The sequence below is a fragment of the Botryllus schlosseri genome, chromosome 3 (genome assembly GCF_051294905.1).
Source record: "Botryllus schlosseri isolate E-star chromosome 3, Bs_hap1, whole genome shotgun sequence".
NCBI lineage: Eukaryota > Metazoa > Chordata > Ascidiacea > Stolidobranchia > Styelidae > Botryllus > Botryllus schlosseri.
Window position 1 is genome coordinate 9,046,173 of NC_137238.1, and position 15,220 is coordinate 9,061,392.

The 15,220-nt window shown below is 42.0% G+C and overlaps 1 protein-coding gene and 1 long non-coding RNA gene across 2 annotated transcripts in view; one reads left to right on the forward strand and one right to left on the reverse strand.

Annotated features, from left to right (window-relative positions):
* The window catches only part of LOC145434891 (uncharacterized), a 75,522-nt gene that overhangs the window by 55,409 nt on the left and 4,893 nt on the right, over positions 1 to 15,220 (forward strand). The gene's annotated exons all lie outside the window — the stretch shown is intronic.
* Positions 380 to 1,083, reverse strand: LOC145435309 (uncharacterized). The gene is made up of 2 exons (XM_080312607.1): positions 948 to 1,083; positions 380 to 889 (listed from the first exon to the last, which is right to left on the reverse strand). Exons 1-2 carry the CDS (start codon positions 1,063 to 1,065, stop codon positions 534 to 536), a joined length of 474 nt encoding a protein of 157 aa, XP_080168733.1. The 5' UTR covers positions 1,066 to 1,083; the 3' UTR covers positions 380 to 533.

A 15,220-nucleotide genomic window follows, 5' to 3' on the forward strand; every position in this document is an offset into this window, starting at 1 on the left:
CCAAGATCCATCTTCTCAAAACTTACACGACACACGACCGTCACTTGCGCCATCAAATTTTCAATACCAAGCAGACCGCGCGTGGTCGGTATATGAGCGCTGTGTTATTTCCCGCCGCTACGCAATCCGTGATCTAATGACGCCGTGATTGCGTGATCTACGGATGCCCTGAACTCCTTACAAGATTGACGAATCACTTGATAACACTAGTATTAGTTTAATAATTCATATTAATAGCTGTTAATACACTTCATTACAAAATTTCCCGAGGCGGAGTTCACCGGCAACCTTTTAAGACACTTGATATTCGATTTACTGCTAATAATTTCCCTTATGCCTCTACGTTAGCTCCATTCAATGGGAATGATAAATGTGTATATGCATATGTCTGAAATGTATGCTTTTAATTGAGGGCAATCAACAACATGTGGGTCGATGAAACGAGAACGAAGATATATTTCTTGATGTCGTAATAGTTAACTAACACAAATTGAATATAAATGAATGAAATGTAGGCAATCAAATATTAGCGATCAATTCTTGCAGCGATCGCAGAACCATTTACTTTGTTTCGGGGAAGCGTTTAGTCCCGCACATAGGAAACGGTCCCATCTCAGACAGGAGTCGCAACAAATGGAATTGCTGTCCAGCAACTCGTCACATACTTCGCAATACCACTCCTTCTGGCGACATTTCTTTCGGTATAATTTCATTATGGTCGCCCATCCATCTGCTGTAAAATATTTCTTGATCTGAATTATGTTTACAGATTCGTCAAGGCAACTATTAGGGATGTCGCGAGTGTCAAGTTTGGCTGATTTCCGGTCCAGTCGCTTGCCGGATATTGCGGCACTAGTGTCGGTTGGTGACACGAACCACGATAACATCACTGCAATTGAGGTGAAAGTATAAGATGGTCGAGGGTTTTGCTATAGAAAAGAACTTACATCGCTCCATGTCTTTAGGGTGCTTCTTTGAAAATCTAACCGGCCCGTCTGATTTTTTTTTCTTTCGAAGACCCACCACGGTTTGTTCAAGGCCTTTTGAACGACCTCGTTTTTTCATTTTTGGTGGAAGACTTATGTTGGTAAGATCTGGTAAGATCTGGAACACCAAGAGGAAAGAGTTATTTGGTGAGCTCAAACTTCAATTCATTTAGCCAACCAACCAATCAACTGTTCCGAGGGTTTGATGTTTTGCTTGACAACTCCAGACACTGCTGGTGTGTTGTTTTCTGCAATTAAAAACATTAACCCAATCTTTATTGTGTTTCAACCGATAAAATATATCGGCTGGGCACTGAATCAGTACATTGTTTCGAATAATTTAAAGTTGTAGGTTCGCCAGATGTTACTAAAAAACGAATCATAGCGGTGAAATGAGCCCACCCGATGTGCAACTGGAAGTGTCTATTTGCTGGTTCAAGGTTTCTTGACTGATCAGTTGATTCATTACTTGATGACATTTCGTCTGTACCTGGTAAAAGACAAAATACGTGGTGAAATCCTAAACTTCAAAGGTAAAATGATAACTAACCAGTCATCTCAACAATGAGGACAGTCTTTTTCTGCTCAGAACCGTTCGCCATATCTTCCATAGTATGGTCGTCCCCTGCAAGGAGCGAGGCGGATACAAATAAATATCAAGCGCAGACACATAAGAAAACACACCTGTTGTGCTGTTGTTGGCATCAGTTGCACATTGTAACAAAACATTTACTATCCCAGTATCTGAAAAGAGTCAGTGTCATGCATTGAATTTATTGCATATTAACCATGTGTTTCAGACTGGCTGTTTGCATTTCATGCAACTTCACCTACACTACCCCACACCTTCGCAAGCATCTCCAGCCCTTCAATTTTGTTCTCGAATTCGCGCATGGAGGACTCGGAGACAATTGACGCCAATTTTTGTGTAATAGCATTGGCTTCTTTAAATATTTCGAATTGTGACGTGATTGGCTTCGTTTTGGCAACATTCATACCAATTGTTGCGGGATGTGAAATGATCTCGTTATCCGACATAACTTCACTGTTCTTCTTGTAGTGTGCTAAGGTCCATCGTATTGCATATATTTCTGGGCAGAACAAGCTTTGACAACAAGTTCTGACGACGAACGTGGAAAATGTGACGACATGGTAGTTTCATTGACCAGCGGAAAGCGCAGTTGCAGTCGTGCGCAGACGGTTGAATTTCTCTATTCTCTTTGGTAGGGGTTTTAAGCTGAGTGAGGACCTTTTCAAGAGCATAAGGTGTGAGGATCTGTCCGTATTGGTGCTCTGTACTACCCACATCAAATGGAATTACACGTACCTTTTGCAGAATCGAAATGGATCGATGGGATTGTTCTGTACGTGTAGAGACTTCATGACAAATATTAAATTGTGAAAAAACTGCTGCAAACTAAAGTACTTGGTAATAACATCCTTCAATTTTTGGTTGATACATTCATCTCTATTGTTTGTTTGATTTTGAAATGTCACACCAGTATTTTTATAGACATACACCCACTCTTCCTTGATGTCATGCCAGTTTTTGTTAGAGTATGACACGACATTTGCCAACCCACTGTCAATCAGTTTTTGATATAATTCTTCGTAATGCAGGTGAGACCTTGCATACGTCATTTCTTGAACGATATTCAAAATATAACTTCGTTCCGTTGCAGTGATTCCCATTTTATCGCAAGTCAATTCTCTTCGGAATGTCCTCAACACATGAAATAAACATATCAAAATTTTGGCATCTGGGAATTCTGCTTTGAAGACTTGACGCTCTGTAAAGTCTTTATCTGCCATGATAGTGACAGTTTCGCACCATTTACTGTTATATTTTTTAAAGATTCTTGCCATCTGGGATATCGATGCCGCATCTTCTGACACCAAGACAAAGACGCCAACTACGACACTCTCTCGATTACCATCTTCTGCAATCAACAAGTACAGTGGCATTCTCATGTCGTTCAGTTTGTAAGTGGCATCGATGAATATAATTTCGGGATAGTGTGAAAAAGTCTGTTGCATATCTTTGTCTTGGAAAAATATACCGTTCAGAACATTATGTTCTGTAACGATTATCTCCATAACGGCACCTGCACCTGAAATTAGTGACTATACTTGATGAGAACCAACGGAAACAAATGCTTTACCTGGAATTTCCTCGAGTTCCTTTGCTGTCTCTTCTAGTGCTGACACTTCACTGGTTCTTGTGGTGCCGATGTTGTGAAGATCTTTCAACAGTACGACTTAACCTAGTGAATTCCGTAAATGATTTTATAACAGCTTTTTATTTGCCTTCAGGCTCAACAGTTCTTTAACGCGGTCCTTCTGGCCGGAGTCTAGTCTGCGCTGATGCGGCAAATGTTCGAAGGCATCCTACAAAAAAAGTATATGTTACCGCTCACTTCATTTCGTTTCACTGTTCATGTTGTTATTTGATTTTATTGCTATAATAATGTTGTTTTATTGTTCGCGTTTTGTTAAACTTTCATTGTATACTTTTTCTCGACTTATATTTGTTGTGTTGCTTTTGTTTCATTGTTCGTTCATTTGTTCTTGTTACTGTTCTATTTGTTGTGTTACTCCATTCGTTGTGTTACTCCCTTCGTTGTGTTACTCCATTAATTGTTTGTTCATCTGTCTTATGTTACTGTTAGTTATAGTTTATTGGTGTCATAAATACGCTGGGTAGTCCGCTTTTTCGAAGCGTCCAGCGTACGCGAGTCTCTTTTGTACAGTTGCACGTACTTGTGTTTCTGATAGAGTGCCACAGCACGCTCAAATTCGCTCAAATTCCTCATAAGAGGCAAACCTGCTCTTCTTATCCAACATGTTATCGGACATACGCTCAGTTTAGGCTCACGCAGAAATCCAGTATAGGCTCACGCAGAAATTGATAACCGGTCAGAGTTTATCAGTCACGTCACAGTGCTGGTTTTTAACAGTTACGTCACAGAAAACTACCATTCCGAATAGTTACGTCACACGGTTCCGGACGAATAGCCACTGCCAAAACCAAAAAGGCAGAGTATGACGCAACAGTCAAAATCACAGAGCATGAAATTCGCATTGTACCAATGGCAACAATAACAAACTAGAAGTATACGGACACAGGGTACTATAGTAGCAACGCAATTTGTAAATAAACAGTTATTAGTGCAACAACAGGCGCACTAATGAGAAATTTGTAGGTTATAAAGGAAATCTTTATGTCTGCATAAGATAGGTTTGTTCAACTGAATAATAGTAGACTCCAGCACTTTTAGAAGAAACAAAGACCTACCACGCGCAATGACAGTGAACATATTGTCATCGTAGTGCTGTGCACAATCGAGGTTTTCACTCAAATGCTGACCAATTGACGAAGCATATGCTTGCTCTTGTCACATGGATTGGATTTTTGTTTGTCACCCAACAACGTAAAGAGAGAAGAAATATTCGCCGATTTCGAGGTATTAATTGGTCAATTACAACACCATAAACCAGTATCTCCGGAATATTTTCCCGCAATGAAAGCTAAACTCAGTGATCTTGCACATGCGTATTGTGGCACCCCAGTGGACGCCGGTGATTTTCGGATGAACAAGGATTGTCTTAAAACCATCAAATCTTTACGTTCAAATGAAAAAATTGTCATCACAAAACCTGACAAAGGCTCTGGAGTTGTGATTTTGAACAGGGCAGATTACAACATGAAAATGGAATCCGTTCCCCATGATTCGTCCAAGTTCACCAACCTGGGTCCTGCCGATATGAACGACAACACGCGCAAGTTAGAAATGAAGCTGCAACGTCGCCTTCTGAAACTAAAGAAGGATGGAGTCCTTTCCTCAAATTTGTACGAGTCTCTACGTCCGTCGGGATCGCAGCGGCCGCATATGTACGGTTTACCGAAAACACATAAAGATAACGTACCTCTTCGCCCCATATTGTCTATGTGTGGATCGGCACAACATAATTTAGCTAAATGGCTTAACACCGTCATTGAACCAGTTCGATCCTTGTATACGCACCACTGTCTTCACGACTCGTTCACGTTTGTAGAACTAAAGCGCGCTAAATTAAATCCGTCCAATGTATTTCTTAACTCATTTGATGTGAAAAGTATTTTTACCAACGTACCACTGTCGGAAACTTTCGAAATCTGCACAGACGCGCTTTTTGATGGCACGCTTGAACCTCCGAAATTACCACGTGATATATTTCTTGAATTGTTGCAAACTGCTACTAGTTGCGTTGAATTCAGCTTCAATGACACGATGATCCGTCAAAGTAATGGTAATGCAATGGGTTCACCGTTGGGACCTAGTTTGGCCGATATATTCGTGGGATACCATGAAAAGAAATTGTTTGAAAACGTCGCAAAACCTCTCCTTTATTTTAGATATGTCGATGACACCTTTGTTGCCATGAGCGAGAGTGTAATAATTTCTTCGAAAAATTGAACTGTCTCCATCCAGCTCTACAATTTACCGTGGAAAAGGAAACTGATGCTGCCCTTCCCTTTTTAGACGTCTTAGTAGAGAGATCAGGACAAACGTTTTTAACGTCGGTATACAGAAAGCCTACCTTGACTGGTCATCATATCCGTTGGGATTCATTTTGCCCGAAGCGGCGTAATTAAACCTTATTTCATCTGTTGTCAATCGGGCCCTGCGCATCTGTTCACCGGAAAAACTGTCACGCGAATTGGATGATAGCCACTTGATTCTGTCCAAAAATTGCTATCCAGACCACATATTAAAATGCTCCACCTCTAGGGTTTTGAAAAAATCGGATATAGCTCCCAAATACGGACCAGAAAAATGCCCGGCATTTTTACACTTGCCTTGGCTAGGTAGCATGTCTAATAGGGCTCTTCAAAAATGAATTTTTTTCTCAAATCGTACTGGCTACTTGATAAAATTGTTAGGTTACCTAATTTAAGCCTACACACAAAATTTGGTTCAATTCCAGCCAGTAACCGCTTTGCTACAGGAGAAGAAAGTTTCTATTTATTATTTAAAAATAAATAATAAAAAATTTGAAAGTTTTCTTTCTGTTCACGCCATGAAGGTGTTAGGCTGTCTATAGAAACGATGCTCACCAAATTTGGTTAAATTCCTACCAGTGGAAGCGGAGTTATTGCCGTCGAAAAATTTGGATTTGGATAAAATAGTATTTACGGTGAGCACAACTATAATAAATAAACAAAGAATCGGTCAATGGGCAAGTGGTGAAGATTCATAACGGCATGCGCCGCTCACACTACCAGATGACAGATAACCGAGTTTCACAGAAAAATTGGCAAGCTTTGAAAATGATGAAAATATATTGCAAAGTCAATGTGTTGTTCAGTGCGACATTTTGTCTCTAAATTGGACACAGCGGTGGTAAGTAGCAAATCACTTCATAGATTTTGCCTACTCGCACTACTTACTTTCATTTACTATTTACACTTCTACTACTGTAGTTTTTAGAGCAAAGCTTACACTACTTATTTCAACTTGCAGTAGTTTGACATGACTTCGAAACCGTCACTTTTGAAACTAAAATATTCATGATGTTACTATGATACTCATGTAGCAACGATGACGTACCAAGTGTGCACTGGGCCATTGCGCATGCAGGAGAAAAACGCTAATGATCTCATCCACGAAGGCCGCGACGCGACGATTGTTCACAATGTTCATTGTTGTTCACTGTTCAGTGATGTTCAGCGCAGGAACACCTTGTACGGCGGTACAAAAATTGCGAAGTTTATTACATGGTCGAAATAAAAGTCCGAAAGAGAATATACCATCAACTCCGCAATACCAGCATATAATTCCGGTCACCTCAATCATATAATCCCGATCAAGTCATTACGAAATACAGATTCACTGTGCGCAGACGCCATTTCTGCCGATCCATTGAGCGCATTCGTGCGAAAAACGCTATAAACGTATCTGACGACGTGACGCACGCGAAAAGTTCGTCACATATCTTTTGGAATTGCGAATGTTCACCGCAGGAGCAAACAGTAACGCGACAGCTAAAAAGGCACAGAAATCGTAACGCTTAAAATGAACGCCCGACAGGGAATATAGTGACCAGTGAATGCCAGCTTGCATAATCCGGTTACGCCACGTCGCTGAAGAATCACGTCAACTGACGATTTTCTTTCAAACTATTTTCTTGAAATATGTGCAATTTGTGTATATCAGCGTCAGAGTTGAGGGATTGACTTTTTAGCTGAAACAAAATGGAACTATCCTCACATTTGTCCGAATATGATATCCGTTGGAATTTTGGTTCGCACTTTCAGTGGACTCTCCCAAATGTTGGTGTGTAAATGTACCATTTTCTTTCGAACTATACTCTTGAAACATTTTGAACGGATGAAATATGTGCACTTATCAGAATAGAAACTTGAGAGGTTGACTTTTTAGCTGAAACAACGTGGAAATATCCGCACACTGTCAGATTGTGATATCCAGTGGCGGCTCGTCCTATAGGGCAACTGGGGCATTGCCCCACCTAAAATTCTGTTCAATAACAATTTAACCATTTATAGAAGCACAGCGCTCAATATATATCGAGATCACAGCGAAACCCGCGTTCTTCTTGTGCTTTCGCTTGCAAATGCCCATACATAGCGAAGTCTCCGCGAAAATCGAATTCTCTTCTGTGTTTTCGCTTTGTGAATGCCTAGCCGGGGCTTGCCCCGGTAGCGCTCATAACAAGCTTTCACTATCTATTCTCTCAAAGCTGCGCACAATTAAGAAACGTTGCTTTACTCTCTCCTATTCGTAAAATGGCCGAGCAACCGGGGCAAATATGCTTGCTCGCCCCTAAGGTGTGATGTAACAATCGTATCTATATCTGAACTCGGATACCGTGATATGCGTTGAGTCGACCGTTGCTGGTACAGGTCAATTTTGATGGTGTTTCACACCATGATAATTCTTGAAACTTGGTATGTCATGTCGTGATGGTGGTATTTAACACTGTCCTAAGTTTCAGGGTTTCTACTCAAAGTTTAGGGTAGTAATTCCGTTTCCAAAGTCGAGTGTGTGCTGATCGGTCATGTATCGCAAACATATTTCACGCAAAGCCGGTATTGGTCTCCATTGATTTTAACGATGCTCCTTAGCTAGATCCGTCATGAACTTTTACATGGTGTGTCTTGATTTTAGTATCGAACGCTGTGCCAAGTCTCAAGGTTGACACTCAATGATTAGGGCAGCAATTTCGTTATTAAGTTCGAGTATGGTAGAGATGTGCGCTGATCTGACACTTAGCCTACCTAACGCATTGCGGATTTCACGCAAAAGCCGGTGTATCTGTGTTCTATACTGAGATAGGTGATGAGATGATGATATCATGAAACAGTTTACTAACATCCTCGGTTTGCATTCAAATATTTAGTTTTATTTTATATTCTCCAATGTCAATTTCACCGTGGAATGGTGGCCTTCGGGCCATTTGCTCACAATTACAACCCCTGTCAAGCGCGATAGCTGTTTCGTTTTCGATGGCGGCTAACAGCTGATCGCTTGATCAGCCGATTCCTCAGTAAATATTACGCAAAATTCGGCGTTGATCTGTTCGTATTAATTTTGACAGTGTACCATACCGAAAACGGTCATGAGGCTATACTTCTCGATGATTTCATGTAACAGTGTACCAAGTTTTCGGCTTTCATCCACGTATTTATTCGGTAATATATTTTCCGAAGGCGATTTTGCAGCAGACATATAGACACTATAGACCGTAAGCCGTATGTGTCGTGTGACAGTCTCCAGCCTCAAGGCCAGAATCTCCCAAGCTGTACCGGGACCGAATTTCCGAGGCTGCTATCCGTAGTTCTTCAGAATGATGTTTTGGATTCAATATGACATTTCCTTGTCCAATCTATGAGATAACAATTGCGTATGTGTCCGAACTCGTTGACCTTTCCAGTTAGGCATACGCAATCTCTCGATTTATAGTCATTTCCATTTCTGCAGATAAGTAGTCAGGTCAAGTGCGAACATGAATCGTGTTGAATCTTTGCTCCGTACGCCGTTTAGCCAGCTGCCTTTAGAGCAAAAATTAGAGGTAAAGCGACTAGGTCCGTATCAGCCTAGAAATTGCCCATTGATCCAATCGTACGCCGGAGGAAAGCGCACTCGTGCCTTTTCTTCAGCGCATTTCGATAAAAATGAATGGCTTACTTATGGCGAGGATAAAAACGCCTTGTTTTGCTTTTACTGTCTTTTATTCGACAGTGCCGGTACCGGAAGCAGTGGCTCTTGTTGGAACAAAATTGGTTATCGCGATCTGAAGCATTTGTCAGAGCGTCTGAAAACGCACCAAAAATCCCAAGTGCACATGGCTAGTGCAGTTAAATATAAATTGTTTGGCAGAGTAAATGTAATGTCGCAGCTCAATGAAAGTTATCGCGTATCAGTCTGCAAGCACAATGAGCTTGTAGATAAGAATAGGCATGTTCTCTCTCGGGTGATTGATGCCAGTAAATTTATTGGAGTTCATGAATTGCCCCTTCGAGGCCACGATGAGAAGGAATGCTCTCTCAATAGGGGGGTATTTTTGGATCTAATTAAATACACGGCTTCCATTGATAGCATTTTGCGCGAACATCTCGACACCGCGACAGTAGCTAAGGGTACCTCAAAGACTATTCAAAATGATGTGCTTGATTCGATATATCACATCTATCTACAGCATTTGTTTACCGAGATTGTTGACGCTGAATTTCTATCTATTCAGTCTGACGAAACAACTGACATTACGTGTTTGTCACAACTAGTCGTGATTTTTCGGTTCACGAAATTTGGTATGCCAGTCGAACGATTCCACAGCTTTGTGGCTGTTGACGATCGCACTGCTGTCGGAATTTCTTACGTATTAAAAAAAACATTACAGCCCTATTCAGTTGAGTCGAAACTTATTGCGCAAACCTACGACGGCGCTAAACTGAAAACTGCACTGATCTGGCGAGATTGCGTAGCGGTATGACCCACAGCTGCACCATCAATGGGTTGCGGGTTCGAGCCCGTCCGAGGTCGACTCCGGAATTTCTGCCAAAGTGTTGAAGGTTTATCTAGACCAGGGGTGGGCAAACTACGGCCCGCCACACCGTTCTGTGCGGCCCGGGAGAGCCTAAAGAAACTTTTTAAAAATATTGATAAAATCCGTACTAAGAATCGAATGCATAGGGACTTCATTAAACTATTTCTTAGTATATTTCACCATGATAATTCGAAGACAGTGGTTCTAAAACTGGGGTGCGCCCTCCCTCCACTGAAAAAAATTTTCGATTGCTCTGTATTTAGTCTCAATTTCATATTTAAAAATTCCTGATCCACATTCGTAACCCTCCGTGCCATCCAACTATCTGTTAGGTTGCTAGCACCCTAGTTGCGTTTTGTGATATGACGATAAGGGTGGCGCGAAATTTTTCACCATCACAAGGGGGGGGGGGCGTGTCTCAAAAAATTTCATAGCCACTGTTCTGAGGTAAATACTTCCTTACTTTATGATTAATTTCTGGCGCGACAGCCCGATCTCAAGGCGCACGCAGTTTGAAAGGTTTCAACTGCTAAACATCACAGAAATCCTAAACGAGATTGACATAATTCGGATCACGAGTGGGATTTCATATTGGCCACTTCATTGCAGTTTTAATTATTTCAGTGATGTGCTTATAGAAACGATTTGCGCGTGTCTTAGGTCGTTCTCTGTATGCGTAGAATTGGGGTATTTATATTTTATCTATACATCGTAGATTCGTGTTTGAAGCTAACATGGTTATGATGCTGTCAGTATTGTGTCCTGGAACTGAGCCAAAAGTGGAATTACAGCCCTATTCAGTTGAGTCGAAACTTATTGCGCAAACCTACGACGGCGCAGCAGTCATGAGCGGATCGCGACATAGCGTACAAGTTTTAATTAAAGAAGTTTACCCGCATGCGCATTTTTTGCATTGCTACGCGCATCAGCTCAATCTTCCATGGATAACAGCTGGCTTTTTATAATGTTTTACGTTTATGGGTGCCACCGCTTTGATTGCCTATCCCCTGGTCGTAACGCATCAGGATCGTGTACCAAACACTTTCGGACGAGGGCAAATCGATTTGACTCGCTTTCGGGACGAGAATCCATATACAAATCGGGTCGGAGGCGCTGCAGCACTTTACAGAATTGCTGAGCATGGAACGATTAAAACACCACAAGGTGTCATGCGAATGCTCTTTGTAGGTAGTTGGTCTGTGTATTTTTGGTATAGTCTTACTCGGCGCTTGCGTAATCTCTACCACGAAATCATAACGCATGCTACTAAGGATAACCTGATGATTGATTCGTGGCATGGGAACGATTCTTAGTTCGCGTACATTTTGTAAAATAATCATTTGAATAAAAAACAATGAATAAAACATTTGTTACCGCACTTCAAGTCACGCCACCGGCAAACCTCTCGCGGCACCTACGTTAAAAATCATTGTTTACGGGAAATTCATGTGGCCATCATGAACGTTGAAAAACGCTACTGTGACGTCATATTGATAACAAGTCGCTTGCGGCCCTTGCCCCACCACCCGATATTGTCACGAGCCGCCACTGGTGATATCCCTTGGAAATTCGATTTGGAATTTCAGTGGACTCTCCTAAGTGTTTGTCTGTAGGTATGTTGTTCTTGGATATCCGAACCGGACATTTCCAAACCTGGATAGCCTAGTATATGCCCCCGTCTGTCCAAGTGGACACCCGCACACTCGGACCCGGCTCGGATAGCCCACGGCGATCAGGTGTTTGCTGGCTTACCAATACAAGTGCCACTGTGATAGTAGGTATGTAGGACGTACATCTCAAAGATTGTTTGAGCGTATTAAGCAGCATATCCCAAAATTGATTCGGTCAAAAACATGCGCAAATACTCGCACGGAGCTTGCACGTCAGTGCAAATTGGCTGCCAAAACAGACTGCTATGACGATTACCAAGCATATGCTTCGTCAATTGGTCAGCATTTGAGTGAAAACCTCGCCTGTGCAAAGCACTATGATGACAATATGATCACTGTCATTGCGCGTGGTAGGTCTTTGTTTCATCTAAAAGTGCTGGAGTCTACTATTATTCAGTTGAACAAACCTATTTTATGTAGACAAAAAGATTTCCTCTCTAACCTACAAATTTCTCATTAGTGCATGTGTTTCGTGCGTGTGTAACTGTTTATTTACGAATTGCGTTGCTACTATAGTACCGTATGTCCGTATAATTCATAGTTTGTTATTGTTGCTATTGGTACAATGCGAATTTCATGGTTTGTGATTTTGATTGTTGCGTCATACTTTGCCTTTTTGGTTTTGCTTTTAAATCTGTTCAAATCCCTTTAGTGTGCCGTTAACTCTTGAAAAGAGGCACCCGAAAAGTCTTCGAGTTCAATAAATATTATTTTACAATGGATTTTGTATTGAAAGCTATATCCAAGCTCTGTACCACGGACCAGCTATAATTACTTCGAAATACATTTAACCAACCAACATTCAAAATCAGCTGCAGAGTCCCGGCGAGTTCATTACGAGTCAAAATTTACTCGAATCCAAGGGCACGAATGGCGTTGTTGGCAGAATCTCGTATCGTCACGACTGAAAAGTCCAAGAAAAGAAAGGAAAAATTGAATGAATGTTCGATTTCTTTCAAAGCAATGAATTATCGCCATATTGCACAGCATTGCCGACCGAGTTCACAGTGTGGAACCACAGAACATTGCAAATAATGTGGATGAAATGCGGGGAATATACCGCGTTCGAATGAGCGCTCACGGAGGAATTCCCTATCCTGTTCACGTTCGAAAAAATGTTGCGCAGTGCAGACTTTCCACCGCAGAATGAGTGCGACAACGGTGATTGTATGAACAGAGACATGGACAGAAACAAACTAAATGAAGGACTGAAAATACTGGGAGTAAGCAAAAGTGAAATGAGAAAAATGGGAAGATACATGCAAAACAATATATTTGGGGGATGGAGATCAAGAGCAGTAAAGCACAGAGCAGAATTACAAGAAGCAAAAGACAGAAGAAATGAAGGATGGGTGGGGGCATTCACAAATGCAAGAAACAGGATATACGATCTAACAGTGGAAACGCCAATAAGAGATCAGAATGGAGTACCAGGAATGAAACATTTCCTGGAAGCATTGGGGCTCATAGGAGAAACGAGTTTGGACTCGATAAGAGAACAAACATACAGATGGACACAGAAAAAAATCGCAGAGAATAAGACTACAGCAGGAGAAGGAACAATACAGGGACAAACACTGAATGAAATATTTGTAACGGACAAAAATGGAGAGTCAGACTATAACGACATTGTGGAGTATGAACAATCAATAAGAGACATAATGGCACCAATAATATTCCCAGAAGATACAGTTAAATTAGCACAGTTGGGAAGACTGAGTGGGAGGGACGAATATGTGCACATAGTAAGGCCATGGGAAACACCACCGAACAGACAAGTGCTGGAACAGATTGGAAAAAATTTGGGTGTTGAGATACCAAGGCAAAGAACGGGAAGAGGATGGATACCAGACAGACCAGGATACTGGCGTCGTCAAGACGGAAAAATAGAAGAAGAAAAATAGGAGAATACCGATGGAGTGTATAAATATGGCGAACGAGCGAAGAGCTGCCAAACGACTGAGAGATGCAGCAGAAAGAGCACAAGAAGGAGCAGGAACCACCCGAGAAGCAGAGACTGTACCTAGCGACACTGACACTGCACCATCCGATACTGGAGCAAATCAGCAACGAAAGCGCGGGAGGACTGCTAGCCCAGGGCCTGTACGAGAGACCGGAGAGACCGAGCCAAAAAGAACTGCACCGAGAAGCGAAGCGGCAGGGAACACTATGGAGGCAGACAGCTCGATTGGCAAAATGGGTGGCGATCATGGGGGCGAGCCATCTGTCAGGAGTTCCGGAACTAGCGGAGGCGGCGCTGGGGGCATGGGAGTGCATAAGGTCGCTGGATACCTCTTGAAAGGAACAGAACATGCAGGATACAAAATAAAAATCAATGAAGTTGCGAAATTCAAAACAAAAGTGGAAATAGGCACTACAACACCAAATCAAGAAGACACGGAATGGGTAGACACGTACGGGGATGGCCACTTCAGAGAAAGTGGCATAAGAAAGGAAGCATTTGCGTTACCAGCATAAACGGGAGATACGTAAAGCGCATTCAAAAACGAAAAAAGGAAAAGAGTGTGGCCATGGGACACATCAAGGGGATTCAATCCTCTAAAGATGTACAGATACTTCAGGATAAAAAGTTATAAAACGACGCTGAGACACCCTTACGCATTCGTGCCAAGACCGAAGAAGGCAACAACGCTATACAACGGAGAGGGGACAATAACGAATACAGTAACATCAACTGATGGAGAATTCACTGGAAATAATGGGACACCAATGATGTGGCTAAACGAAAGGACCGACAAAGATAAGTCCACAGTAAGAGCAGGATGCACAGCAGATACGGTGGTCGAAACATACCTACCAGTAACATCTTCAAACGTGGAAGTAGGGGCAATGGATGAGCCAGAACTATGGATATTGGGCTAAGAAGGAGGATCCAAAAAAGCCTACGGATTTGGTTCGACGACGAGAGCGATCATCGCATGAAACTTGAAAAAAGTATAAACATCGTGGACTTCGACTCCGGACGAAGGGAATCCATGGATGCACTGTACAGATTGGCAGAAATGGAGAATCCAAAACTATTACAGTGGACTGGCAGTATGTACGCAGACATGGCCGAATTGGACTGGAAAAACAACATTAACATTTGACATACCGAGAACGAGAGAGATCGACGTAGAGTTCAAGACATTGGCGAGCGGCGACGCACACGGAGTAGAATAGGGGATTCCCCAAATGTGAAACTATATATTTATGTTTGTTTATTATAATAAATATTGACCCACCGAAACGAGAGAATTTGAAAACTTGGGTGGGTCGGGCAGGTTAAAACCGATTGAGACCGGTTAGAGCGGACGTCATCGAGACGAAAACGCGGACTTACTCGAAACGCAATATAAGTAGTCATTACAATATGGACAGTTCTGATATGTTCATTGGAGAGCCGGACGAGATGTCGTAGACAACGAGACGAAGTATGAAGAGGAATATAACTCAAAGCGAAGCTTCGACTTCATCAAAGACCTGCGAGCTGCCAAAATCATCGGGCGCTTCAAA